Here is a 27,921-nt window from a genome sequence, read left to right on the forward strand (position 1 = left end):
TCCAACTTCCAAGCTGTTCAAATTTTGGTAGCGAGAGCAAGGTACTTGGTATGACGGGCTTGAGCTATAATTTTACATGTCTTCTTCTTCCTTAACTCAACACTGGCAACACCAATTGCCTTCCAAACTCGTAAAGCCTTGGCCTCAATCCCAACTTCCTCACCAGGGTAAGCATAGGCTGCACCGTGCATGAAATTGCCTCTTTTCAGCAAACGAGGAGGTACTCTGAAGGAGCAAACAATACGACCGGGTTCAAGGAGATCAACTTTAATGTTTTTCATGATAAAGGACTCAAAGAACTTGTCTGGCAGCCCATCCATTGTCATTGCCATTTCACCTTCATTCTCGAAGAACTTCTTCACTGACTCTATACTTGTTTCCTCATTTCTCCAGAAGCCTTAGCCATAAGAGAAACAACAAATAAAGAGTCACATTCAACATCAAGGGTCCTGATACCCTTAGCCCATGCCATTTGCAAACCTCTAAGGAGACTCCGTAACTTAACCTCTGAAGGAAACATGCATTTTAGATCTTATTAAGCCTAATGCTACCAAATTTCAAGTATATCTTTCCAGGTCTAATCTCCTAAACCCTAAAGGATGAGACTTTCTTATCCTTGAAGCTCTCTTAGATGGTCTCCAAGTTTTCACCTTTGGAAATGCCTTCTTCCTTGTTGCTTGTTTCATAGAGTCTTCACAAGGTACCAAAGTAGATACCCTTTAGTTTATACACACAAATGTAGTGTTAGAGACGAAGAAGATAACCAAAAGGAGGTGAGGTGCTAGCCCTCTCCTCTTGGTGGCCGGTTCTAGCATGGTAGTGTGGAGATTTCTCTCCTCTCAAACCCACTCCAAAGTTGGATTCTACAAACCCTAGATAGAAAATGGTCTAAGTGTGGCTTATATAAGCCAATACAAAAGATGAAGTAAAACCCCATCCTTGTATTTCGGCCATAGTGTTTCCTGGGCTCCTCTTGGGCTCATTTAATTTATGTTGTCATACAACACATGTTTCTAAGCCCAACAGACCCTTTGATTATTTAACAATTTGGCCCAACATGCATTTAAAGCACAACTGATTCCAACGGTCAAACTAAATTCATAATTAACAAATTAATTATGATTTGTGACTTAATCATTGAGTCCTAACCATAGTCCGAATAGTTTGACTTGGTCAACTATTTTGGTCAAACACATTGACTTTGACTTTCAACGTCTTATCTTCTTCATTTGTTACTCTTATTACATTTATTGGTGGATGATCTCTTAGGTTCCAATTAGTAAGGTAGTGGGAAAGGCTGATTCATCCAAACCCAGTGTGAATTAAATTTAATTCTTTCTATTAAAGGCTAATTATATTTAGATCTTACAGGGCTTCCACAAAACATGAGTGATACATAATAGTATGTTATGGCCACCCAAGCGAAGTAGAAAATGTGAAGAACCTATTCAAGTTGCATCGCTGTGTAATCAAGTCCTATATTGTAATGCTCATAATTCATATTATGGGGGCATGTATACTTTTGTCAAAACCCTAATATGAATTCTCCACTTATATAATTACATAGGTTATGTTTAAAAAGTTCTTTTCTAATAATATCCGATACCTTGTAAAGATTTCTCAATCATATATTTGGAACATTCTCTCTCCTTACTGAGAACATAAATCACTTGTTGTACATTTGTTTGTGCAAAAATCCTCGCAGGAGAATATTCGCTTTGTGATTCTTCAACCTTTGATCTTCCTTCTCTCTCTTCCTTGATTCCTGTAAAAAAGACTAGAGTAAATAGACCACACCGGGGGGTGTTGGCCAAAGGCCCTCCGATGCCTAAGTTAGTTCGAGTGTTTGTGGGAAAACAATAGCTAACAAAAGGGTATGGAGATATATGTATGGGGTAAACCGGGTGGCCGGAGCCTTGTGGAGAAAATATGGAGAGTGGAGAGGGAGAGAGAGCTTCGGGTATTTTTCTAGGGTTTAGAAGTAGGTTGTTTGAAATACCTTGAATGATGAATGAAGTCATCTATTTATAGGAGCCTCGGGGTTAGGGTTTCGTAGAGAATAAACTCTTATTTGGAGGAGTTTATTCTTTACCCAAATTCATAGAGGTTGAGTCAGACTTAATTACATCTCTTGCTAAGATAATATCTGAATTAATGATATTATCTTTATTAATTGTAAGATAATATCCTAAAATTAAGATATTATCCGAATTAATTAATTAGCCAAATAATTGGTTCAATTAATTAATTTAAGGGATAATCTTCTTTTCCACGTGACGCATTGTGATTGGAGACGAAAATATTTGCTCCCACAACATTCACTTACCTATGTACCTCAACAATATTTCCAAAAATTAATATTTTGACCAGAAATTGTTGGCCTAGCCGGAATTGAGGCAAAGTGAGATAAATATGTGTGAAAAATGGAGTAAAGTGAGACAAAATGAGTTACAGGGACAATGACGGATCCAGGAATTTTATAAAGGGTGGGCTAATATTTTTCTTGATTTTAGTGACTCCAAGTAATATATATATATATATATATATATATACATATATATATAATAACATTTAAAATATTCAAAACCAGAAAGTAACAAATAAAATAATAAAATAACATCTTTAAAAAAAAAAAAAATCTAAAGCAAACATTTCTCCTTCTATTGGAAATACTATGCAGCTAGAAGAAGTAATGCAAATGCATTTCAACATAAGCAATCCAAACTACAGAGGGACCAGACCAGCCACTATTTAACCTCAAGCCTTGGAGTTTCAACTTCAAAACCACCTTAACTAGTTGATACTTGTAAAAATATTTAACATAGAGCCAAAGAAGAGGTGTTTACAGTTTATTTTGGCAAAAAAGGAAATGGGTTTTACGGCTACTCGGGAACATAAAGCATGAAGAAATTTTTAAATTTTCATGTTGGGAGTGGCAGACATTCAATATTTCCCATGTTTGTTTTTATATTAATTTATTATTACTACCATGTTATTTGTTCCACAAGCAATCATAAATGTGCTTTTTTAACTGAAAGGTGAGCTAATATTAAACAAAAAACAATCACAGGCCAAGAGACAAAGGGATTGTCGGCTAATATTTTTTGGAGTAGGATTAGCTTATAAAATTTGCACTAAGTTTAGTATTTTTAGTATTTTCACACTGTGCTAGAGTCCAGCCTAGTTTGTACATGGATCTGTTCTTGTTTAGGGGACAAAATGAGACTCAAATACATTTTCAGAGGTTACATATAAAAAAATATAAATTAAAAAAAAGCTACATATTAATACAGAGAGAGAAAATGGAATGGGAAAGTCAATAAAAAATTAATTACAATATATCATTATATAAAAAATTAGTTTGTTTAATATTAACCATTCATTGTACTCTAATCTAATAGTTAAAAACTTATGTCAAATAAAAGAAGGATAATTATCTGGTAAAAGAATAATTTTGTTTAAAACAATCGATTCTATGATGAACGTTAGTCATAGTAGGGCTCAGTGTCCACATCATCAAACTGCTCGGCAATCACCTTTGACAATTTGACATTTTGTCGTCTAAGGAATCGAAGACAGTTGGAAAAGTGGCAACCATCTGATCTATGCCACTTGGAAAGAACAAAAAAAATCTATGCAAGACTAGTGAATTCAACGTAGTCTTGAGGCTGAGGTTGTCATGTCAATATATAGTTTACCATTATTGATAGTAATGGAATCTTTCTCAGTGACCCAAAAAATCTTTCTCAGGAGCCAGCGCTTGTGTACAATAACATGATCGATTCGAGGAGGATGTTGAAGCAACCATGGCATCTTTCAGTGTCCGTTGCCTTCTTTTCCAGCCTATGCTTCGAGTTTCAGGTGTCCATGGCACAAAAGACCGATCCATCTGAAGGTAAACTAGCCATGCTTTCCAAAGTTGGACATATTTCTAAGCATCTTTTAAATACAGAGTACATATATGTTGTTTTTTCCTTCCTCCTTGTGATTTCTGGACAGTCTAGTAACATAAGTACGTAATGTGATGTGTACACAACGATTGAATTGAGAGTGCAGTGAGGGCGTTGAACTCAATATTCGAGCAATGGGACACGCAAGCCGTGCCGGGGCTGTGGAATATCAGTGGAGATCCATGCAGTGGATCTGCCGTTAATGGAACTCCCTTTGAGGATCCAGCTAATAATCCATCCATCAAATGTGATTGTACTTATGAAAAAAATACTACCTGCCACATCACCAAACTGTATGTTACCCTCCTCTCTCTCTCTCTCTCTCTCTCTCTCTCTCTCTCTCTCATACTCTTTAGTCTTGTGTTGTTGACTGTAGCAACTCCATTAATTATGTGTTAGAAAACTAAGCAGATCATGCCTGATATATCAATTGTAATATTAAGTGCCTAACTGCTCAATCTTTTTCTTTCCAGGAGAGTTTTTGAACTGAACAAACGAGGGGTGTTTCCAGAAGAATTTGTGGCTTTAAGATATCTGACCTTTTTGTATGAAGTTTTTCCAACCCCTTCTCTGTTGTTCGGTTTATCACAGTTTACATTTTCATATAGAAGACACAGGTTTCTTACCGTTCAAAATTGTCACCAATATTTTTTATACTTGGACATTAATCGCTGGTCATTTCATTTTGTTTCAATTCTTGTAGGAAAATTGATCAGAATTATTTCACCGGTCCCCTACCAGCATTCATCGGCAATATGTCTGCCTTGACGATATTGTAAGTAGTGGGAGAGCATTTATTTAAGTTTTGGTAGAAATTTTTTATCTGTCAAATACTTTGATGGGTCTCATTCCCTTGTACAATTTCTATAATTGACTCTGGTTCTATTTTCCTTCATCTGTTTTGTAAGCTTAATTTAAGGAACTACTTACTAATTATATATAAGTTGGAATTGTATTTCTTACAAATCAATCAATTTTGTTGGTTTATTTCTTCTTCGAGGACATGAAACATAGATCTCCCAAGTGAGTATTACACCATACGGTATAAACAGGTGCTAATATCTTTAATTGATATATTTCCAATCAGGTCAGTTGCCATCAATTCATTCTCTGGACCCATCCCAAAGGAGCTTGGAAACCTTAAGGAGCTAACTATCCTGTAAGCAATGAAACATGACCAAACACAATTAAATTTTGTGTTTTACACAAATGAGAAATACTGTATTGAATTGAAACATGTTAGATATAGAGTCCCCTATCATTTCTGATTATTGCTTTTATTTAATTTTATACCTTTTCAACATGACTTGTGCAGGTCCTTTGAATTTAATAATTTCTCTGGAACACTCCCTCCAGAACTTGGTAATTTAGTCAAGCTCGAGAAATTGTGAGTGCTTCATTGAACTCATCGAATATGAATCACGTGTTGCAATGTGTTTTTAATTTTTCACTAAGTAATGGTTTGTTCGTCATTATCGATAAGCAAGGAATGCATTTATCCTAAGAAATTGGTAGTAATTAGTTTATGATTTTCGCAGGTACATGGAAAGCTGTGGACTCAGTGGTGAAATTCCTTCAACATTTGCTAAGCTCATCAACATGCAAATCCTGTAAGAATGGCCCTTAAGTGGTGTTTTAAGTTTTTTGTTTATTCAGTACTTTGATATTGCTATTCTGGGATGAGCTTACTATGAGTCAACTTTTTGAATTTTAGCTATGCATCAGACATTCCTTTGTCAGGAAAGATACCTGCTTTCATTGGGAATTGGACAAAACTAACTGTTTTGTAAGTATGGAAAACTTTTAACCTTCTGCAGTTTATGAAAGCAGACCTGCATGGCTGAGAGATGGGTCTCTTATTCACAAGCATCTCAAATGTCTTTGTAGGAGATTTCAAGGGAACTCTTTTGAAGGCCCAATACCAACCAGTTTTTCTCAACTGACTTCATTGAAAACTCTGTAAGGGCAAATGCTTCATACGTTTTCTCACTCTCTCTCTCTCTCTCTCTCTCTCTCTCTCTCTCTCTCTACACTAGCATCACTTATGTTTGTGTATGATAATGCAGGCGAATCAGTGATATATCTAATGTGAGCTCCTCTCTTGATTTTATAAGAAATTTGAAGAACTTGACTGAGTTGTAAGTTAACATTCTCATCCCTTCAAATATCGTGATATAACTTCTTTTTTCCTTTTAAAATTTGCAATCTTACTCATTTGCTTGTGCACTAAATTTTTTGGTGGTGGAACAGAGTTCTACGGAATGCATTAATCAATGGTAGCATTCCTTCTGATATTGGAGAATATCAAAATTTAACAATAATGTACGTTCCAGCGGATATATAAGTTCAAATCCCAAAAATCCCAATTAATTTTCTTTCATTCTAATTTCTTTCTAACCTTATCATTCATGTTGTAGAAATCTGGGTTTCAACAATTTAACAGGCCAACTCCCAAGTTCTTTGTTCAACATGAGTTCTCTTCAATATTTGTAATAAGGCCTGCCTTCATTATTCCCTTTTTCTGTATTTACTCCATTGAATTTCCTTCTCAGAAACATAGTCGTTCATCTGACCCTTTTTTTTTTTTTTTTTTCTTTTCTTTTTTTCTTGGTGCCTCCTACAATTGATATGGCCAGATTTCTAGGAAACAATAGTCTGTCTGGACCTCTTCCAAGCCAAAAGAGCAATCTACTACAGACTATGTAAGTCCTCATGTCATAAAAGTATGCTATATGTACTGGCAATCAAACCAGTACTCTGTGTGTGTGCGCATTCTAGCAGTCTTTTTCTAACTTCAATTCCTTTGAACTTTCATGCATTTTTGCGCCTTCTCATTCTGTAGTAATTGTTATGTGCAGAGATTTGTCTTACAACTATTTGTCAGGAAGCTTTCCCGCATGGGTAACCACAATATTGCGATTGTATGTCTCCTTTTTGTCGTTCACCTTCATTTTTATGGTCCAAATCACCTTTATTGTGAATATATAATACCGCATGAATGAAATTCAATAATTTAGAAGGGATGGATTTGAAGTACTGATGTGTTTAGATCTTGAACATGAAATTCTCTTCTTCATATGTTGATTGATTAATGATTTTATGCAGTAACTTAGTGGTCAACAACTTCACATTTGACAGTTCAAACATAACGTGAGTTGAATCGAAATACCCTTTTTTTAGACGGATAGTTCAAACATAAAGTGATTGCTATTACACTTTTGCAGTTGAATGGATTCTTCCACTACAGTTTAATTATTATAAATAATAATTGTTCTCTGTGTTTACAGTTTTCCTGGATTGAATTGCCTCCAGAGGAATTTTCCATGCAATCGAAATACCCCAAGATGTAATCTTCTTCTATATTTCACTAGCATTCATTTCTTTAATGCAAGATCATGTTACAGCAATAGGCATTGCTTATCTCATTATGTATACATATTGTAGGAATGTCTTGATAAATCTAGTAAGCATATCTTGTGCTATTACATAAGTTTGAAGTTTTTTCACTAATCATAGCTTGTGCTATTACATTGAATTGTACAGATACAAACTTCTCAGTCAAGTGTGGAGGACGACAAAGTACAGTAAGTGGCGGGATATTGTATGAGGCTGAAGACTCAGCTATTGGGCCAGCAACATTTAATGTAGCCAGTACAGAGAAATGGGCTGTTAGCAATGTGGGTTTGTTTAATGATATGATGGATCAATATGATAGAATGGTTCAATCATTTGTGAAAACCACCCCTACGCAAGTCTCCGGTACAGATGTGACCCCAAAGCTTTTCGAGACTTCAAGACAGTCCCCAGGTTCACTGAGATACTATGGCCTGGGTCTTCAGAATGGACCTTATACTGTAACATTGCAATTTGCAGAAACGGTTTTTGTTAGCCGCACTACACAAACTTGGCAAAGTCTAGGAAGGCGTGTATTTGATATCTATATTCAAGTAAGGCTGCTAATAAACTATTTGAAGGCAACCTCATTAGACAGAATTATTTAACTATCTCTTCATTCGCTTCCTAGGGGAACCTCAGAAGGAAGGACTTCGACATATCGAAGGAGGCAGGTGGGGTTAACATAGCGGTTGCAAGACCCTTCAAGGTTAATGTGACAGAGAATTACCTAGATATTCATCTGTTCTGGGCTGGTAAGGGAACATGTTGCATACCCGACCTAGGTAATTACGGCCCGCTAATATCGGCTGTCCACGCTGCTTCAGGTATACAATATAATGTCAAGTTATGAAGATTTCCTGTGAATGGTTTAAATGTATTTATCTGCTGTCAATTGATTGACACTGAACAATTATTCTATTTCATTGCTCAGATACACCAACTACTCCAGGAAAGAAGAGCAGGATTGGGTTCATAGTTGGTATTGCAGTCCCTGTCGGAGTAGTGATCTTGCTATTATTATTTGCAGTTTTATATATGCGGAGAAAAACATCAGAAAAAGATGACGATGAAGGTAAAAGAGCAATGAGCATATTATTAAGGGTTAATTCTGAATGGGGTTCTAGGTTCTTTCTACTGTTGATAAGCATATTTGAGATAAAATAATTCTGATGTGTTGTTTCGAAATTTAAACGTATGTCATACTTTCTTTTGAATATGCAGATCTTCTAGGATTAGGCCCCCAACCAAATACTTTCAGTTATGCTGAGTTGAGAGCTGCAACAGAAGATTTTAATCCTTCAAATAAGCTAGGAGAGGGAGGATATGGACCTGTTTATAAGGTGAAATCTATTTTACATCAATATCTGCTACTTAAAATTAATGACTTTGACTTCTTACAAAAAGAAATTGAGAGAGAAGCAAAATAGATTCTTTTTACTTCCCTTTCATGTCATTGAATTGTATTTCTGTTTATAGGGTACACTATCTGATGGGAGGGTAGTGGCTGTGAAGCAACTTTCAGTAGCATCTCACCAAGGGAAGAGTCAATTTGTAACCGAGATTGCTACAGTATCTGCAGTCCAACATCGCAATCTAGTGAAATTGTATGGATGCTGCATCGAAGGAACCCAGCGCATTTTGGTTTATGAGTATCTTGAAAACAAGAGCCTTGATCAGGCACTTTTTGGTAGGTTTTATAGAAAAGAATACTCTGCAGTTTCAAGGACTCTAGAAGTTCATCCAAGTTTTTTACGCAACCATTTTGTTATAACTTTTCTCCGCTAAGGAGTGAAGTTTAAAAAACCCAAAATAGTAATATTCGAATCATATGAAATTAAAAACTTGCACATTCTTTTGCTACTTTGCGTAAAAACAGAATACTCTGCAGTTTAAAGTACTCTAGGTTACATCCAATTTCTTTTTATTTTTCTCTTCTACTTGTTATTAGTTGTTAACATGCACTGGTTCTTCTCCATGTAATGTTTCAGGAAGAAATGACTTGCACCTTGACTGGCCTACCCGCTTCAATATATTGTTGGGAACAGCAAGAGGACTTGCTTACCTTCATGAGGAGTCAAGGCCCAGGATTGTACATCGAGATGTCAAAGCCAGTAATATTTTGCTCGATGCAAAACTCTCCCCAAAAATATCAGATTTTGGATTGGCAAAGCTTTATGATGATGAAAAAACCCACATTAGCACCCGGGTTGCAGGGACAATGTAAGCCTCCGTTTAAGTTATACATTGTCAATCGTGACAAGGGTGTAAAAGCAACATTTTTAGTAACCATTTCATGATCTTGTAGAGGTTATTTGGCACCGGAGTATGCAATGCGTGGACATCTGACAGAAAAGGCTGATGTTTTCGGTTTTGGGGTTGTTGCTTTGGAGATCATCAGCGGGAGACCAAATTCTGACAACAACTTGGATCTTGAGAAGATTTATCTTCTTGAATGGGTAGGGAAACTTAGCCTAGCTACTTTAATTTTAGCATTGCTGTGAAAACTTCTTTATTTTTTTTCCTTTTTGACCATGCCATGATGTTTGTTTTCAGGCATGGACTCTACATGAAAACGACCAGAGTCTGGGGCTGGTGGATCCGAGATTGACAGAGTTTGATGAAAATGACGCAACTAGATTGATAAAAGCAGCTCTCCTCTGCACTCAGGCTTCACCAATGATGAGGCCATCGATGTCACGTGTGGTGGCAATGCTTTCTGGAGATATTGAAGCAAGCACTGTTATGTCAAAGCCAAGTTATTTGACAGATTGGGATTTCAAAGATGTAACCACCACAAGTAGCTTCTTGTTGGATGATGATACCTCATCAACTGAGAGCATTGTTGTCCACAAGTAGCATTAGATGAACTGATGCTTGGATGCTTGGATGAAATGCTTAAAGGCTTTTATAATACAAAAAATCCAACGTTAACTTCCGTAGAGCAGTGGAATCTCTGACCAAAAAATAACCTAAACCCGTGAAATGGGGCTAGCTTTCCAATATTTGCTTTTGGGTTAGAGTTCCAACTTTCAATGCCATATTTTTCTTTTTATATTGTGGAGTTCCATGCGCGCATCCAGAGTCTTTGTCCAACAAGTGTGCTGCTATTTCCAACCTTCAGTCATATTTTCCCACTAACTTTATTTTTCCATTCACCGTATAAATTTGAAAAAATACAATTCTATCATTCCACAAACCATTATTCCTAAACTACCCTTCAATGTGGACACACTCATTGTGGCACGTGTATTGACAAACTAAATAATAATAAATAAATAAACAATATTAAAAAAAAAAATCTCCACTCTCCTCCACCCTTTCTTCGAAATATTCAGACAAAAGGTCTAGGAAATTAAAGAGAAAACTATCTTTCTCTTGGAATTTCTCAGCCTACCCAACTAGGCGCTGATCGATTCGGTCTGCAGTTCTCACCTCAAATCAGAACCAGAATCGGTACTATTTAACTGTCTGGTTTGGGCAAATTTTTTAAAAAACCAGCCCGTTTGGTTACGACGATTCGGTTTTGAACCGGATTATTAATTTATTAATTTTTTTCAAAAAAAAGAAGAAGAAGTTATTTTTTATAAAATTAACAAATGATCCAATTCATAAAATGAGAAATTTTTTGAAGTTGAACTTGGAAAAATAGTAATTATAAATTTTATATTGAATTTTAAAAATTTGTAATAAAATAAAATATAAAAATATAACTAGTCTTGTCCGGTGCAAAATCGGAATCGAAATCGGTTGATCTTGTTCCGATCAATTTAGGTCCGGTTTGTCGACTTTTTTGGTCAATGGTTTTTCACCAGTCGGTTCGGTGTTCCGATTTTCGAGTCCCGATGCCCACCCCTGTACCCAACCCATAACCAGTTTGTTTTTTTCTTCCCTTTCTACTTGGAAGAATAAACAATTTTATTTGAAACATGATCAACTTACAAACTTGAGAGACATTTTAGCGGGAGAGAAGGAGAAACTTTGCATGCAGTTTGGGGCTGGGCTTTTGGAGTGGGGCCATGGATGTAAGAGTGGCCATTCGGTAGTCAAGCTGGCAATCTTGGATTTTCGAAAGTGTAGTATTATTTGTCCCGGGTCTTGGGCTTTTGTCAAGCCTTGGAGCTGGACTGAGGCGCAAATTCTTGTAAAGGGTTGGGCATAGGGATGCGAAGGCAACACGAGATGTGTTTGGACATAGGGTGCCAAAGGTAACACGAGCTTGCATGTCGCAAGACAATGTGCCCAGCGCGGGGTGCCGAAGATAACACAAAACTTGTGTGTCGCGAGAACGATGTGGCTAGGCATGAGGGTGCCGGAGGCAACACAAACCTTGCATGTCGTAAGGCAATGTGGCTGGGCACGAAGGTGCCGAAGGCAACACAAAGCTCGCATGTCGCAAGGCGATGTGACTAGGCACAGGGGTGCCGGAGGCAACACAAAGCTCGCATGTCACATGGCGATGTGGCTAGGCACAGGGGTGTCAAAGCGACACAAGGCTTACATGTCGTAAGGCAATGTGACTAGGCACGAGGGTGCCGGAGGCAACACAAAGCTCGCATGCCGCAAGGCAATGTGGCTAGACACGAGGGTGCCGAAGGCAACACAAGATATGGCTAGGCACGGGGTGCCGAAGGCAACACAAAGCTAGCATGTCGCATTGGGCGATGTGGCTAGGTGCAATGGTGCCAGAGGTGACACAAAGTTTGCGTGTCGTAAGGCAATGTGGCTAAGCACGATGATGCCGAAGGCGACTAAGCTGTGGCCAAGCACGGGGGTGCCAAAGGCAACACAAAGCTTGCGTATTGCAGAGCAATGTGGCTAAGCGCAATGGTCTTTGGAGGCAACACAAACTTGCATTGTGACAAGGCATTGTGGCTAGGCATGAGCAGCAGTGCTGTTGATGGCTGGGTGCCTAAGGCATCGCACAAGCTATATGATGAAGATTGTATGGGTGCCGAAGGGCATTGAGAAAGGGAGAACGACATAAGCCTTTTGTATCAATTCCTCTGACGGCGCCAAACTGTTGATGCTCTTTTCGGAGAGGGTCAACTTAGAAAGTGAGGTTTGCCTTCAGCAGAAAAAGTGCGGACCTTCAATAAAGGCTAGCCTGCAGAAGACAAAAATAAGGAAAGCGGTCGTTAAGCTTTGGACACGGTGTGGTGCACGTCAGCTCTCCGATGCTTAAGTCAGCTAAGAAGGGTAACTTTTGCAGAGTAATAGTAAAAGGTAGAAAAGTAGTTACCCCTCTTACTAGGGTACTGTTCCCTTTTTATAAGGAAGTGAAAGTGAGAGGTTGGTGTAGATTTCCGATGTGGGACTTTGTGCAAGTTGCCGCGAGAATTAGGTTTAGCAGTTTGTGAGCTTTGGCATCAGGAGTTTCGGCAGGTGCTTGGCACCTCGGAAGAGTGTCTTCCTTCGGCAGAAGAGAAGGCGTGTCTGTCTTGGTGCTAGTTGTTTTGAGACTGGATATGCTCGATTGATTATAGTGTAAACAAAAAACAATAGCAGTGATCCAAACTGAAAGCTACCCCTGCCCATGATCCATCAGCTTTCTTCAAGATCACTTCCATCATAGCCACTTGGTATGTAGTGCTTGGTCTAGACTTATCTGTAAACTGCTGTCTTTTGATTTGGATCTGTATATGATTGTTGCTTCAATTTTTTATTTTTGGAATTTTGACATGGAAGGCATGATGCTTGTGGTTTGTAGGTTGTTGGGTACCTTAACAGCAAGCAGGCGGCGCTGTTCAAAAGAATGATTTGGGAAGCAATGAACAAGGACTATGATAAGGTAATGCCTTTGGAAATCCATAAATTTTATCATATGTGTGTTCACAAGGATTCGGTGCAATGCTAGGGGCTTTCTTAGTTTCTGTTTGTTCCATGGTTTCATTTATTTGTTGTCTATATTTTTGGCTTTTGAGTCTTTAGATTGAAAATCATTGAGGTTATGTAGTTAATCATGATTATCAGCCCCTGCATTATTTGCCTCTTCATTCTCCTTAGCTCTGTGATTGTGCAGGAATTCTTCACTTTTAAAACTGACCTCGTTTCTTGTATTTGAGTTTATGTTTGCTGCATGTCGTATGTGCATTGTGATCTGAAGCATAGGCTTGGAAGTCCTATCCAGCTTAGAGTTCTTGCCTAGTTCAGAGCTGTTATTTGAGTCACACACTGCATAACTGTGTTGAAAGTTTTCACTTCAATCTTATTTGCATTTGACTTATTTTTTTATCTTTCGACTATTTGTGTATGTTTTACTGCCAGCATTGAGCCTTATGTATTGATCTCTATATGCAACTATAAAATTGGCAGGGAAAGAGTAGAAAACGAACCAGAATGGCCAAGAAAGCTGCTCCTGCTAAAAAGCCAGAAAAGGCTATCAAAGTGTGATGGATACTAAGAATGTAGGTTAATAATAAACTGGTTTATGGGATTTTTGGTGCTTAAATTTTCCTGCAATGTTGATTGTCCTGCTTATAATTTATTTAACAGATACTAATGTGACATTTTGTTCTTGTAGAGGCTGAGTTCAAAAATCAACTATGAAGCTTTGGATAAATTAAATGAAGAGCTTGTAAGCATCTTTTATATGTCTTATTTTAGAATCAATTTATTCATGCTTTGCAAATCCCATATTGTGTTCTGTCAACATCCAAGGTCTTGTTCACTGATGCAGAGACTACAAGTGACTAAAAGCCAATAAAATCTAATGGCACGTTTAATTTCGATTGCCAAATGATGTTACTTGTTCAATATATTTTTTGTTTTCTTAATGTCTGGTTAGTGTGCAGACACCAAACTCCTGTTTAATGGAATAAAGGTATATCCAAGTCACACAAACTACTCCAGGATAGAACATAATACATAAAAGAATAATCTTTGGAAGATGGTATATTATTATTAAGCATGGATTAAGACATGAAACTGTGATATCTGAAAATCAATCTGGTGGTTTACTAGAATGATCAGTTAACTATCTGGGCAGTTAATGGGGCAGTTATATGGTTCAAAGTTTTTTTTGTCATCTTATAATGATTTTGCAATGTAGTTCCTAGTTAAAAATCCTGGTAGGTTTTAGAAAATGGAGGTATCTCTCAGCGAGTAATTGCCTGAACTTTAATAGATACTGAATTTGATTCATCTGATCTTTTTCTTCATGTGTAAAATCAGGGTTATGCACCTGTATTTGAGGAAGGCACAAAGTCTAATTGTGGCAGTCTTGGTGATATGCAACTGTCAAATGAGAAGAACAGTCGTGATGATGAGTTTGAGCATGAAAGTAATGGTTATAGTGGAGAGGCTGAAGCCAGACAAGGCCAAGATGACGATTCATATGTTGCAAATGACAAATATAATGGATACAATTACATTGAAATGCAATTATTATGATGAGGAATGCGATTTTGAAGAATTGACTTAAATAATCAACTTTTTTTCTTCTTGATTTAGATTATTTTTCATGAATCAGTTGTATCATGTTATGATCTAAAGGTTAAGCAATTGAATCTTCTGGTTTTTAACAACTTTTTCGAATTGGAATCAGTCTGAGGGGAGATGCTATTGAGCATTGTTTGCATGTGAAACTCTTTGAACTATAACCATGAGCAAAATTTGTAAATTGGAACACTGAATTGTTGGTTTAAAGTTGTTCACAGTTTATTGAGTGTAGGGAGAAGCACCAGTTTGACAACAATGTTTCCCCTGTTTTCTTCTTCCTAAATTCAACACTGACAACACCAAAAGGCGTTTCAATATTCTCTACAAGTCTGAGGAAAATTTCAATTGATCATTTATTTGCATCTCAAACTGTGAATTTGTATAATTCAGTTAAAAGAAATTTTATTCAATGTTGAAAAATCTTTACATAGAACAGAGACTGAATTGTGTCTTGGTTCCAGCTTCGAAGCTGTTCAGAGTTTGCTAGCGAGAGCAAGATACTTGGTATGACGGCCCTGAGCTATAATTTTGCCTGTCTTCTTCTTCCTTAACTCAACACTGGCAACACCAACAGCCTTCCCAACTCGTAAAGCCTTGGCCTCAACCTCAACTTCCTCACCAGGGTAAGCAGAATCCAAGTATGAAACGTTGATCTCCACTGAAACTCCGGAGCTGGGAATTCCGACGGTGAGGATTGCAGCTGACCCTATCAAATCCACAAGGGTTGCTGTGGCTCCACCATGCATAAAATTGCCTCCATTCAGCAAACGAGGGGGTACTTTGAAGGAGCAAACAATACGACCGGGTTCAAGGAGATCGACTTGAATGCCTTTCATGATAAAGGGCTCAAAGAACTTCTCTGGCAGCCCATCCATGGTGATTGCCATTTCACCTTCTTTCTCCAAGAACTTCTTCACTGACTCCATACTTGTTTCCTCATTTCCTTCTTTCGTCATTTCAATTATTGCAATCAATTGAAAATTAATCTGCATAAGGACTTTGTCTGTCTCAGTACCAACCAAAAATAACTTTTCTTGATAAAAACGATGAATGATGCAACTCAGAGGAAGAAAAAAAGTATCATACAAGGGCAAAGTTAAAAACTTTAACCTATGTTTTCATTTAGACACACGTACACACACTGAGGTTCTAATCTAGATAGAGAAGTCAAACCAAACCAGCTTCTTAATCAATATTTGCATTGTGGTTTCATATCATTATCATTTTCCTTCAAAATTTCTCCACAATCAACCAGAGCTCTGAGCACTGAGAACCCTAACATTACATCCACAGAGAAAAAAGAGAACTTTGTTTGCATACAAGCAGATCAAGTCAGATTCAAAACACATTAAAGATCAGGAAAAAGGCCAAGCTAACCCAGAATCCAAAATCTAGTCACAAATATGACAAATTTCCCAAATATTTTCTGAGAAACACCTAAATTGAGAGTTTATACAAAACCCCAAATCTAATATCAAATTCCTCTCTAAAAACAAAACCCAGATCATCAATTCCATTAAATTTCAGAAACGGAAACATATATCAGGGGGAGAGAGCTGAATCATACAAATATAGAGAAAGAGCTCTGAATGATTATCAAATTGCTAAGAGAGAGATCAGAACCTCAGGGCAGTGAGCTATGTCCTTCTCTGACTCAGTGTTGCCTTAGAAATGCGAGAAGATGATAAAAGATAGGTTTCTTTCAATTTTGTTGGGTAAAAAAAAGGTTTCTTTCGAAAGTATATTTTTGTTACTTATAATTTTGACTCAATTTCGTTTTAATCCTTGTAGTTTCAAATATAGCAAAAGCAATCTCATTCCTATGGTTTATATGGCAATTGAATCCATCTCTCTCTCTTTTTATTTATTTATTATTATTTATAAACTTGAAAATCAATCATTAAATTAGGGACCATGATGAATACTACAAACTAACCAACCATGAATTTTTTTTTAACAAATAATATTCTAAATTATTATAATGAACAAGAATCAAATTTAAAAAGATAAGCACACTCTATAGACCTAACTCAGGTGTACGCCAACACGAAATTATTGAATCAACATCATAAAGAAAAATGTGAATTTCCAAGTCTTTGAGGTTTCTCGACAATGTTTTGGTGATTTCAATTCCCCCACCAACTCCTTGAACAGAGGAGAGTGTTAAGAAAATTTAGTAAACACTTTTATAGGAGGAATGCTTGGTTCTAATTTCTCTTAACTCTCAACTCATTCGCATTCGAATTCATTCTCAATTAGATTCCTTCACAAAATTGCAAATTGTAACAAAGTGTTGGAAGCTTATCATAAGATTGATATAAAACAACTATTGGCAATCATAATGCTCATGAACTATATACAATTGATCTCAGAAAAAGAAAAAAAAAAAAAAAAAAAAACTCATTTGAGTGGCTCAATTAGCGCACTAGTGGTCTAGTGGTCTAGTGGTCTAGTGGTTAGGTTCAATTCCTTTAATAATAATATATTTTTTGTTGAATAAACAAATATTGATGGTTAGAAGAATTTGACGGATAGACATGGACTCTATCCACTCTGTCTCTCTGTGTCTCTGTCTCTCTCGTACCATTAAGTGAGTGGGAGAATCCTCCCTTTCACTCTCATAGGGGGGAGAGAGAGATAGAGAAGAGAGAGAGATGATGAGTTTCAGAATCAGTGGGGGAAGCTAGCCGCCATCTCCTCATACCAATTTGCTGGTTCTTGCTTCAGCTGCTGTCTCTCTGCTTCAATATCTCATCACCTCAGAAACCTACTGCAAACCCTTTCGAAGGTACTCTCTCTCTCTCTCTCTCTCTCTCTCTCAGTTGGCTTGAATGATCATAAACTGCTAGTTTTCTTCTTTGAAAATGTTAATAAATTAAGGTTGTTTTATTGTAATTCAAAGAGGCCTTCAAAAGCAATGTAGCCCTGTTTGCATAGTAAAAACAGTGGTTAAAAATTATTTATTTCTTTATGAGTGTATATATAGGGAGAACAGTCGTCTTAAATTATTGAATTTTATGGAAGAGTGGTGATTTTCCCACTTTTTTTTCTTATTTATCCACTTACACTTCTTTTTTATAACTAAAAGGAGTGTAAGTGAATAAAATAGTAAATCATTCTTATAGAAACCTATGAACCAACCCATAAGCCTCAACCTGATCACATTGCATGTGCAATCCACGTGTCCTATATACAAAATGTCACTTGGCATTATGTACCTAACTTGTATATAATAAAATCAAAGTTATTATCTTGATATGATTTTGTTGATAATGACGTCAACTTATTTATATCCATTCCAATATGACGTCAGTATAACTCAGGTCAGTTTGCACATCATCAAAATGCTCAGCCATTCATCACCTTTGACTGATTCAACTTGCACATAGGCCTTCATCGTCCAGAGTGGTTGTTAGCCACAATTTTTGAAAATTCCACAATAGTTTTTTTTTCGTCTTTTGAAAAATCCAGGTCTACTCTTCTGAAATTTATTGTGTACCCACGAAAAACATAGTACGGTCGTCGGATTAGAGATGTAGGCCTCCTCTCATACAGAAATTGTCAAGGAAATAAATTTCCGACTATGTTATCTTCTCTTGCACCCGAGGCGATTCTCCCCTTCCTCAATATCGCTTGTTTAAAAAAATAAAAAAAGTTTTCAGACCAAAATAAAAAAGGTTTTTAGAATATTATAAGAAGTTTAGTTAAATTTCTATAGCTTTATTGTTAGTCCACTCCATCCCTTTGATATTGTGAACAAGAAAAGGTATTTAAATTGGAAAAGCCATGAGATGAGTATCTAGAATTGTAGATAAATATTTCAAACTCTAGCTCAATATAATAATAACAATATTCAATGTGGATGTCACTTGTCAACGCATTTAGCCCACTGCAGGTAGGAAATTAGAAAAGCGGCAGCCATCTGATCATGCAACTTGGAAAGGAAAATAATAATAATACTAAATGCAAAACCCCTGAAGTCAACGTAGTCTTAATGCTGAGGTTGTCGAGTCTTAATCTAACTGGAACTTTCTGATTGTTGAAAATGGAGTGTTCTCTACTGTGTGTTAGAACAAGTACTTTAGGAACCATTGGCAGTCGAGGAGCCAGCGCTTGTGTACAATAACATGATCGATTCGAGGAGGATGTTGAAGCAACCATGGCATCTTTCAGTGTCCGTTGCCTTCTTTTCCAGCCTATGCTTCTGGTTTCAGGTGTCCATGGCTCAAAATGCTACTACCGATCCATCCGAAGGTACACTAGCCATGCTTTCAAAAGTTGTACATACATATTTCTAAGCATCTTTTAAATACAGAGTATATATATGTTGTTTTTTTCTTCCTTTTTGCGATTTCTGGACAGTCTAGTAGCATAAGTACGTTATGTGATGTGTACACAACGATTGAATTGAGAGTGCAGTGAGGGCGTTGAACTCAATATTCGAGCAATGGGACGCGCAAGCCGTGCCTGGGCTGTGGAATATCAGTGGAGAGCCATGCAGTGGATCTGCAATTAATGGAACCGAGTTTGAGGATCCAGCTAATAATCCAGCCATCATTTGTGATTGTACTTATGAAAAAAGTACTACCTGCCACATCACCAAACTGTATGTTACCCTCCTCTATCTCTCTCTCTCTCTCTCTCTCTCTCTCTCTCTCCATACTCTTTAGTCTTGTGTTGTTGACTGTGGCAACTCCATTAATTATGTGTTAGAAAACTAAGCAGATGATGCCTAATATATCAATTGTAATATTAAGTGCCTAACTGCTCAATCTTTTTTCTTTCCAGGAGAGTTTATGCTCTGAACAAACAAGGGGTGTTTCCACAAGAATTTGTGGCTTTAAGATATCTGACCGTTTTGTATGAAGTTTTTCCAACCCCATTCTCTGTTGTTGGGTTTACCAAAATTAACATTTGCATATAAAAGAGAAAGACACATGTTTCTTAGTCTTACTGTTCAAAATTGGCACGATTATTTTTTATACTCAGAGATTAATCGTTGGTCATTGCACTTTGTTTTAATTCTTGTAGGAAAATTGATCAGAATTATTTCACCGGTCCCCTACCAGCATTCATCGGCAATATGTCCACATTGACGTCATTGTAAGTAGTAAGAGAACATTTGTTTAAGTTGTAATACAAATTTTTATCTGTCTATTACTTTGATGAGACTCATTCCCATGTACAATATCTATAATTGACTTAGAACCCGTTTGATAACCATTTCAGTTTTCGGTTTTTAGTTTTCAATTTTCAATTTTAAGTTTTCATTTTTCAAAAACTGAAAACTTGTTTTGTAATTAATTTCGATTTTCACAAAAAGTGAAAACTGAAAACTGAACACAAGATGTTTGGTAACTGAATTAAATTTTCAGTTTTCAGTTTTATGTGAAACTTGGAAATGGAAGTTTTTGGGGTCCAATTGTGAATTTATGATCATAGAATGAAAGTGCATGTTACAAAGAGTTCATTATATTTTTCGGTGAATTTTTTTGGAATTATGATGAATTTTGGACATGAAATATAGACCTCCCAAGTGAGTTATACCATATGGTAAAAGCAGCACATAGTACATAAATTTTTTTCTGATTTTATCCTAAATTATATGCACGTGCTAATTTCTTTAATTGATATTTCCATTCAGGTCAATTGCCATCAATTCATTCTCTGGCCCCATCCCCAAGGAGCTTGGAAACCTTACGGAGTTAACTTCGCTGTAAGCAATGAAACATAAGAAAGCACAATTAAATTTTGTGTCCCTATCATTTAATTCCATACCTCTTCAACATGACTTGTTGCAGGTCCTTTGGATCAAATAATTTCTCCGGAACACTCCCTCCAGAACTTGGTAACTTAGTCAAGCTAGAGCAATGGTGAGTGCTTCATTTAACTCATCGAATTTGAATCGCATGTTGCAATGTGTTTTTACCGGTTTATTTGTTAATTCATTATCGATGAGCAAGGAGTTCGTTTATCATATGAAATTGGTACTAATCAGTTTATGATTTTCACAGGTACATGGACAGCTGTGGACTTAGTGGTGAAATTCCTTCAACATTTGCTAAGCTCATCAACATGCAAATCCTGTAAGAATGGCCCTTAAGTGGTGTTTTAAGTTATTTTTTGTTTATTCAGCACTTTGAGATTGCTATTCTGGGATGAGCTTACTATGAGTCAACTTTTTGAATTTTAGCTGGGCATCAGACATTGCTTTCTCAGGAAAGATACCTGCTTTCATTGGGAATTGGACAAAACTAACTGTTTTGTAAGTACGGAAAACTTTTAACCTTCTGCAGTTTATGAAAGCAGACCTGCATGGCTGAGAGATGGGTCTTTTGTTCACAAGCATCTCAAATGTTTTTGTAGGAGATTTCAAGGGAACTCTTTTGAAGGCCCAATACCAACCAGTTTTTCTCAACTGACTTCATTGAACACTCTGTAAGGGCAAATGCTTCATATGTTTTGCTCTCTCTCTCTCTCTCTCTCTCTCTCACTCACTATACTAGCATCACTTATGTTTGTGTATGATAATGCAGGCGAATCAGTGATATATCTAATGTGAGCTCCTCTCTTGATTTTATAAGAAATTTGAAGAACTTGACTGAATTGTAAGTTAACATTCTCATCCCTTCAAATGTCATGATATAACTTCTTTTTTCCTTTTAAAATTTGCAATCTTACTCATTTACTTGTGCACTAAATTTTTTGGTGGTGGAACAGAGTTCTACGGAATGCATTAATCAATGGTAGCATTCCTTCTAATATTGGAGAATATGAAGGTTTACAGATACTGTACGTTCCAGCAGATATATAAGTTAAAATCCCAAAAATCCCAATTAATTTTCTTTCATTCTAATTGCTTTCTAACCTTATCATTCATGTTGCAGGAATCTGGGTTTCAACAATTTAACAGGCCAACTCCCAAGTTCTTTGTTCAACATGAGTTCTCTTACATACTTGTAATAAGCCCTGCCTTCTTTATTATATTTTTCTGTACTCATGCCATTGGATTTCCTGCTCAGAAACTTAGTCATTCATCTGACCTTTTTCTTGTTTCTTTCTTCTTTTTTCCTTCTTTTTCTGGGTGCCTTAATGGCCAGGTTTCTTGGAAACAATAGCCTGTCTGGACCTCTTCCAAGCCAAAAGAGCAATCGACTTCAGACTATGTAAGTCCTCATGTCATAAAAGTATGTTATATAGAATGTACCGGCAATGAAACAAGTACTCTGTGTGCGTCTGTGTGCATATGGGTGTATCTGTGTACGTGAGATAAAATCTCAATCAGGGCCTCATCCATTGATGAAAACATTCTAATCATTTTTCTTATTCAAATTATTTTGAACTTGCATGCATTTTGTGCCCTCTCATTCTGTACTGTTATGTGCAGTGATTTGTCTTACAACTATTTATCAGGAAGCCTTCCCCAATGGGTAACCACAATATCGCAACTGTATGTCTCCTTTTTATCTTTCACCTTCATGTTTACAGTTTAAATCACCAGAATCGGTTTGGGCAAAGCATATCACCAGGATTTGTTCTTACAGTGCTTCTTTCCTTGAATATTGTGCATATATAATACCCACATGATTGAAATTCAATAAAGGCTTGATATCACAAAACGTCCCTAAGGTTTACGAAACTATGAGATTGCATCCTTAATGTTTTTTTGTCATTCGTGGTCCTCAAGGTTAGTATGTGTGCTCACAAATAATGTGTGGGACAGTTTGAAGTGATGGATTTGAAGTACTACTATGTTTAGATATCGAACATTGGCACGAACTTAGTGGTCAACAACTTCACATTTATAGCTTCATATGTTGATTGATTAATGATTTTATGCAGGAACTTAGTGGTCAACAACTTCACATTTGGCAGTTCAAACATAACGTGAGTTGAAGTTTCTCTTACCCTTAGTTAGACAGACAATACTCACTACTAGCTATTACACTTCTTCAGTTTAATGGATTCTTCCACTACATTTTTCCATCTGGATAAATAATAATTGTTCTCTGTGTTTGCAGTCTTCCTGGATTGAATTGCCTCCAGAGGAATTTTCCATGCAATCGAAATACCCCTCGATGTAATCTTCTTTTGTTTCACTAGCCATTTATTAATGCATTATCATGTTACAGGAATAGGCATTGCTTCTCTAACTATGTATGCATATTGCAAGAGTGTTTTGATACATCTAGTAAGCATATCTGGTTATAAATATGTGATTCAGAAACATCAGTATGAGTCTTGTCTTGAGTTTGAAGTTTTTATCACTAATCATAGCTTGTGCTACTATATTCAATTTTACAGATGCAAACTTCTCAATCAAGTGCGGAGGACCACAAATGAGAGGAAGTGATGGCATATTGTATGAAGCTGAAGACTCAGCTCTAGGCCCAGCAACATTTAATGTAACCAGTACACAGAAATGGGCTGTTAGCAATGTGGGTTTGTTTTCTGACAGAAAGAATCCATCATTTGTGGAAACCACCCTTACGCAAGTCACCGGTACAGATGTGACCCCAGAGCTTTTCCAGACTTCAAGACTGTCCCCAGGTTCACTGAGATACTATGGCCTGGGTCTTGAGAATGGGCCTTATACCGTAACGTTGCAATTTGCAGAAACAGTTTATACTAGCCGTGCTACAGAAACTTGGCAAAGTTTAGGAAGGCGTGTATTTGATATCTATATTCAAGTAAGGCTGCTAATGAACTATTTGCAATAAGGGCAACCTCATTGGACAGAATTATTTAACTATCTCTTCATTTGCTTCCTAGGGGAACCTCAGATGGAAGGACTTCGACATATCGAAGGAGGCAGGTGGGGTTAACAGAGCAGTTGGGAGACCCTTCAAGGTTAATGTGTCAGAGAATTACCTAGATATTCATCTGTTCTGGGCTGGGAAGGGAACATGTTGCATACCTGAACAAGGTGATTACGGCCCGCTAATATCGACTGTCCATGCTGCTTCAGGTATATAATATAATGTTACATTATGAAGATTTCCTATGAATGGTTTAAATGTATCTTTCTGCTGCTAATTGATTGACACTGAACAATTATCGATTATTCTATTTCATTGCTCAGATTTTACACCAACTGTTTCTGGGCTTCCACCAACTACTCCAGGAAAGAAGAGCAGGACTGGGTTGATAGTTGGTATTGCAGTCCCTGTTGGGGCTGTAAGCTTGCTATTATTATTTGCAGTTCTATATATGAGGAGAAAAAAATCAGAAAAAGATGATGATGAAGGTAAAAGAGCATATTATTAGTGGTTAATTCTGCATTTGGTTTTAGGTTCTTTCTAGTGTTGATAAGCATGAAGCCTTTGAAAGAAATTACTTCTTATGTGTTGTGACATTAACACAAATTTTATAGTAGCATATATTGTTTCGAAATTTAAATGTATGTCATACCTTCTTTTGAATATGCAGATCTTCTAGGATTAGGCCCCCGACCAAATACTTTCAGTTATGCTGAGTTGAGAGCTGCAACAGAAGATTTTAATCCTTCAAATAAGCTAGGAGAGGGAGGATATGGACCTGTTTATAAGGTGAAATCTATTTTACATCAATATCTGCAAGGATTGAAATATAGGCCGATACACCAATATATCTGCTGATATATCGGTATTTTGTCGACACCAATACAGGGGAGTAAGGCCATATCTTCTCCTGTATCGACGACATATCCCCGATAAGTGCGATATCCCGATATTTCCTGATATGCATAACAGAACCCAAAAAAAATTTAGAAGTTTGAAGGCAATTGAATCAAATTGAAACCTAAAAATAGCTAATCCTTGCCCAGAACCCTATAATTTATTAATATGAAGAATCTATGCAGATTCCACTGCTCACATACCTCCAATCCATCTGAAGAGGACATGGCAATCAGTTTTGGATGTATGAGCATAGGAACTAGACCTAGTACTAACTCAAATGAATCTCATGATGGCTATGGTTATGTCATGTCTTATTATAGTGGAACTAGTTATGGAGCTCAAGATGATAAAAAAGATTATGAACCTACTAGTTGGTTAATCCTAACTATCCCATATATGGGAGGACAATAGGGAGCTCAAGAGAGACCTATGTGCACCATGTTCAAACATGGCTTATAAACTGCTCGAGTTACATGACTTGGTATGACTATTGTATGAATCTAGATGGTTGTTCCTCATTGTTTGAACCTCATAGGAGCTCTTCATTTATGTAGATGGACATTTATCTAAATTGTAATCCAATGTTTAAACAAACTATGAATTTATGCATGGTTTATTCATTCTAATCAACATTTTATTTTCAAACTTTTCATTAACGCGCATTACATACCACTTAAATTTCATCATATGTATATCTTATTATTAGTAAATTTTGAGTTTTATTTGTTCAATACATTCATTGATAATGCACATAACATTTATGAAAGTTTTACACCAAAATTATGTGTTTCAATGCCTATATCTGTCATTTTTGTTGATTGTTTCCCGATACCTAAAACGATAACGATATATCCCCCGAAATATCCATAAATTGGAGGCCCGATATTATTTGCACGGCCGATATTTTAATCCTTGAATATCTGCTACTTAAAATTAATGACTTTGACTTCTTACAAAAAGAAATTGAGAGAGAAGCAAAATAGATTCTTTTTACTTCCCTTTCATGTCATTGAATTGTATTTCTGTTTATAGGGTACACTATCTGATGGGAGGGTAGTGGCTGTGAAGCAACTTTCAGTAGCATCTCACCAAGGGAAGAATCAATTTGTAACCGAGATTGCTACGATATCTGCAGTCCAACATCGCAATCTAGTGAAATTATATGGATGCTGCATCGAAGGAACCCAGCGCATTTTGGTTTATGAGTATCTTGAAAACAAGAGCCTTGATCAGGCACTTTTTGGTAGGTTTTATATAGAAACAGAATACTCTGCAGTTTCAAGGACTCTAAAAGTTCATCCAAGTTTTTTACGCAACCATTTTGTTTTAATTTTTCTCTGCTGAGGAGTGAAGTTTAAAGAAACCAAAAGAGTAATATTCGAATCATGTGAAATTAAAAACCTGCACATTCTTTTGCTACTTTCCCTTCCATTTTGCAAAAAAAAAACAGAATACTCTGCAGTTTAAAGTACTCTAAGGTTACATCCAATTTTTTTTTCTTTTTCTCTTCTACTTGTTATTAGTTGTTAACATGCATTGGTTCTTCTCCATGTAATGTTTCAGGAAGAAATGACTTGCACCTTGACTGGCCTACCCGCTTCAATATATTGTTGGGAACAGCTAGAGGACTTGCTTACCTTCATGAGGAGTCAAGGCCCAGGATTGTACATCGAGATGTCAAAGCCAGTAATATTTTGCTCGATGCCGAACTCTCCCCAAAAATATCAGATTTTGGATTGGCAAAGCTTTATGATGACGAAAAAACCCACATTAGCACCCGGGTTGCAGGGACAATGTAAGCCTCCATTTAAGTTATACATTGTTAATCGTGACAAGGGTGTAATCCAAGCAACATTTTTAGTAACCATTTCATGATCTTGTAGAGGTTATTTGGCGCCGGAGTATGCAATGCGTGGACATCTGACAGAAAAGGCTGATGTTTTTGGTTTCGGGGTTGTTGCTTTGGAGATCCTCAGCGGGAGGCCAAACTCAGACAACAACTTGGATCCTGAAAAGATTTATCTTCTTGAATGGGTAGGAAAACAATATGCCTAGCTACTTTTATTTTAGCATTGTTGTGAAAACTTCTTTACTTTTTTCCTTTTTAACCATGCCATGCCCATGATGTTTGTTTTCAGGCATGGACTCTACATGAAAACGACCAGAGTTTGGGGCTGGTGGATCCGAGATTGACAGAGTTTGATGAAAAGGAAGCAACTAGATTGATAAAAGCAGCCCTCCTCTGCACTCAGGCTTCACCAATGATGAGGCCATCGATGTCACGTGTGGTGGCAATGCTTTCTGGAGATATTGAAGCAAGCACTGTTATTTCAAAGCCAAGTTATTTGACAGATTGGGATTTCAAAGATGTAACCACAAGTAGCTTTTTGATGGATAATGATACCCCATCAACTGAGGGCAATGTTCATCTCAACCATCAACCTGAAGGGACCACAACTAGTGCTAGCCCTGGGATTGACCTTTCGCCGTCTCCGGTAAATGTCACTGAATCAATGCTGACTGGCATTATAGGAGAAGGCAGGTGAGAACTAAGAAGTTGCCATTGTCTTGCCCTTGCTGTCAATATGTGACTTTTACTGCTAAAACTTTCCTACATGTACTTTTCTTTGGGTCTTTCTCTGCCTCCAGTTTTTAGCAATGGTGATGCATATATAAAATAAGATACCATTTTATATATATCTGGTTGCCTTCATCCTCATTGAAAAAAAAATACATGTTCGATAGATCTTTTAATTAAGAAAAAGAAATGGATGTTCCTTTTTCTTTTTGATAGCACGGTAAATTTTAAATAAAGAAACAACTTTATATAAGCGCTTATAAGCAAAAGTCTCGCAAATTTAGTGACTTTAATAGCTAAATAGTATATTTCAGCATATGTGAACACTGTAAAACTGTTTGATTAATAAAATGTCACAACGAACTCAAATTGATCCACAAACAAGTCAGCACCAAAGCAAATCTCAGCAACAGAAAAATAAGGAAAAACGGTTTTCTAAATAAAGAAACGTCAATGATTCACCATGTAGGCTTTAGCGGACTAGACATGTGACGATTCATATGTTGCAAATGACAAATATAATGAATACAATTACGATGGTGAATGCAATTATGATGGCAATTGAATCCATCTCTTTTTTTTTCTTTTTCTTTTTTTAAAAATTATTATTTATAAACTTGAAAATCAATCATTAAATTAGGGACCATGTTGGATACCACAAACTAACCAACCATGAATTTTTTTTTTAAACAAATAATATTCTAAATTATTATAGTGTACAAGAATCGAGTTTAAAAAGACAAGCACACTCTATATACCTAACTCCAGTGCACACCAACACGGAATTATTGAATCAACATCGTAAAGAAAAAAAACCCTCATCACAAGAAAAATGTGAATTTCCAAGTCTTTGAGGTTACTTGACAATGTTTTGGTGATTTCAATTCCACCACCAAACTCC

At 36.7% G+C, this 27,921-nt stretch overlaps 4 protein-coding genes across 10 annotated transcripts; 2 read left to right on the forward strand and 2 right to left on the reverse strand.

Moving 5' to 3' along the window:
* Positions 1-17: 17 nt before the first annotated feature.
* On the reverse strand, positions 18-524 carry LOC148918583 (uncharacterized). Its single transcript, XM_089048657.1, has 2 exons — positions 506-524; positions 18-397 (listed from the first exon to the last, which is right to left on the reverse strand). Exons 1-2 carry the CDS (start codon positions 522-524, stop codon positions 18-20), a joined length of 399 nt encoding a protein of 132 aa, XP_088904783.1.
* A 3,216-nt stretch (positions 525-3,740) lies between these two features.
* On the forward strand, positions 3,741-10,285 carry LOC148918584 (putative LRR receptor-like serine/threonine-protein kinase At1g56140). Its single transcript, XM_089049207.1, has 24 exons — positions 3,741-3,895; positions 4,057-4,243; positions 4,424-4,495; positions 4,654-4,725; positions 5,038-5,109; positions 5,266-5,337; positions 5,489-5,560; positions 5,665-5,736; positions 5,838-5,909; positions 6,017-6,088; positions 6,201-6,272; positions 6,368-6,439; positions 6,587-6,652; positions 6,809-6,871; positions 7,056-7,100; positions 7,238-7,296; positions 7,494-7,897; positions 7,975-8,170; positions 8,278-8,418; positions 8,568-8,686; positions 8,823-9,033; positions 9,335-9,566; positions 9,652-9,802; positions 9,900-10,285. Exons 1-24 carry the CDS (start codon positions 3,775-3,777, stop codon positions 10,200-10,202), a joined length of 3,018 nt encoding a protein of 1,005 aa, XP_088905333.1. The 5' UTR covers positions 3,741-3,774; the 3' UTR covers positions 10,203-10,285.
* A 4,874-nt stretch (positions 10,286-15,159) lies between these two features.
* On the reverse strand, positions 15,160-16,565 carry LOC103325335 (uncharacterized). 3 transcript variants are annotated; one of them, XM_008227494.3, is made up of 2 exons: positions 16,407-16,565; positions 15,160-15,769 (listed from the first exon to the last, which is right to left on the reverse strand). In XM_008227494.3, the coding sequence occupies exon 2, from the start codon at positions 15,737-15,739 to the stop codon at positions 15,257-15,259; it is 483 nt and encodes a 160-aa protein (XP_008225716.1). In that variant the 5' UTR covers positions 15,740-15,769; positions 16,407-16,565; the 3' UTR covers positions 15,160-15,256. The 3 variants fall into 3 exon arrangements, with proteins under 3 accessions (XP_008225716.1, XP_088905341.1, XP_088905340.1); XM_089049215.1 differs by having other exon boundaries at positions 16,351-16,499; XM_089049214.1 differs by having other exon boundaries at positions 15,160-15,786; positions 16,407-16,498.
* A 755-nt stretch (positions 16,566-17,320) lies between these two features.
* Positions 17,321-27,139, forward strand: LOC103325393 (putative LRR receptor-like serine/threonine-protein kinase At1g56130). 5 transcript variants are annotated; one of them, XM_089049204.1, is made up of 25 exons: positions 17,321-17,571; positions 18,669-19,037; positions 19,203-19,389; positions 19,572-19,643; positions 19,815-19,886; positions 20,428-20,499; positions 20,585-20,656; positions 20,798-20,869; positions 20,977-21,048; positions 21,150-21,221; positions 21,320-21,391; positions 21,504-21,575; positions 21,671-21,742; positions 21,884-21,949; positions 22,171-22,233; positions 22,626-22,670; positions 22,805-22,863; positions 23,088-23,473; positions 23,556-23,751; positions 23,866-24,030; positions 24,213-24,331; positions 25,475-25,685; positions 26,006-26,237; positions 26,326-26,476; positions 26,581-27,139. In XM_089049204.1, exons 2-25 carry the CDS (start codon positions 18,911-18,913, stop codon positions 26,986-26,988), a joined length of 3,135 nt encoding a protein of 1,044 aa, XP_088905330.1. In that variant the 5' UTR covers positions 17,321-17,571; positions 18,669-18,910; the 3' UTR covers positions 26,989-27,139. The 5 variants fall into 5 exon arrangements, with proteins under 5 accessions (XP_088905330.1, XP_088905329.1, XP_088905328.1 ...); XM_089049203.1 differs by having other exon boundaries at positions 18,835-19,037; XM_089049202.1 differs by having other exon boundaries at positions 18,855-19,037.
* Positions 27,140-27,921: the final 782 nt, after the last annotated feature.

Source organism: Prunus mume, linkage group LG3, assembly GCF_029339155.1.
Source record: "Prunus mume cultivar Tortuosa linkage group LG3, ASM2933915v1, whole genome shotgun sequence".
Lineage (NCBI taxonomy): Eukaryota > Viridiplantae > Streptophyta > Magnoliopsida > Rosales > Rosaceae > Prunus > Prunus mume.

Excerpts from the sequence above, each read along its gene's own strand:
- LOC148918584 (XM_089049207.1), top strand. The coding sequence starts at position 3,775 with ATGATCGATTCGAGGAGGATGTTGAAGCAACCATGGCATCTTTCAGTG. Across the intron at positions 5,110-5,265 it reads CTTAAGGAGCTAACTATCCT|GTCCTTTGAATTTAATAATT; the intron begins GTAAGCAATGAA and ends TGACTTGTGCAG. Across the intron at positions 5,561-5,664 it reads CTCATCAACATGCAAATCCT|CTATGCATCAGACATTCCTT; the intron begins GTAAGAATGGCC and ends TTTGAATTTTAG.
- LOC103325335 (XM_089049214.1), bottom strand. The coding sequence starts at position 15,775 with ATGCAGATTAATTTTCAATTGATTGCAATAATTGAAATGACGAAAGAA.
- LOC103325393 (XM_089049204.1), top strand. The coding sequence starts at position 18,911 with ATGATCGATTCGAGGAGGATGTTGAAGCAACCATGGCATCTTTCAGTG. Across the intron at positions 21,049-21,149 it reads TGGACAAAACTAACTGTTTT|GAGATTTCAAGGGAACTCTT; the intron begins GTAAGTACGGAA and ends ATGTTTTTGTAG. Across the intron at positions 21,743-21,883 it reads ATGAGTTCTCTTACATACTT|GTTTCTTGGAAACAATAGCC; the intron begins GTAATAAGCCCT and ends CTTAATGGCCAG.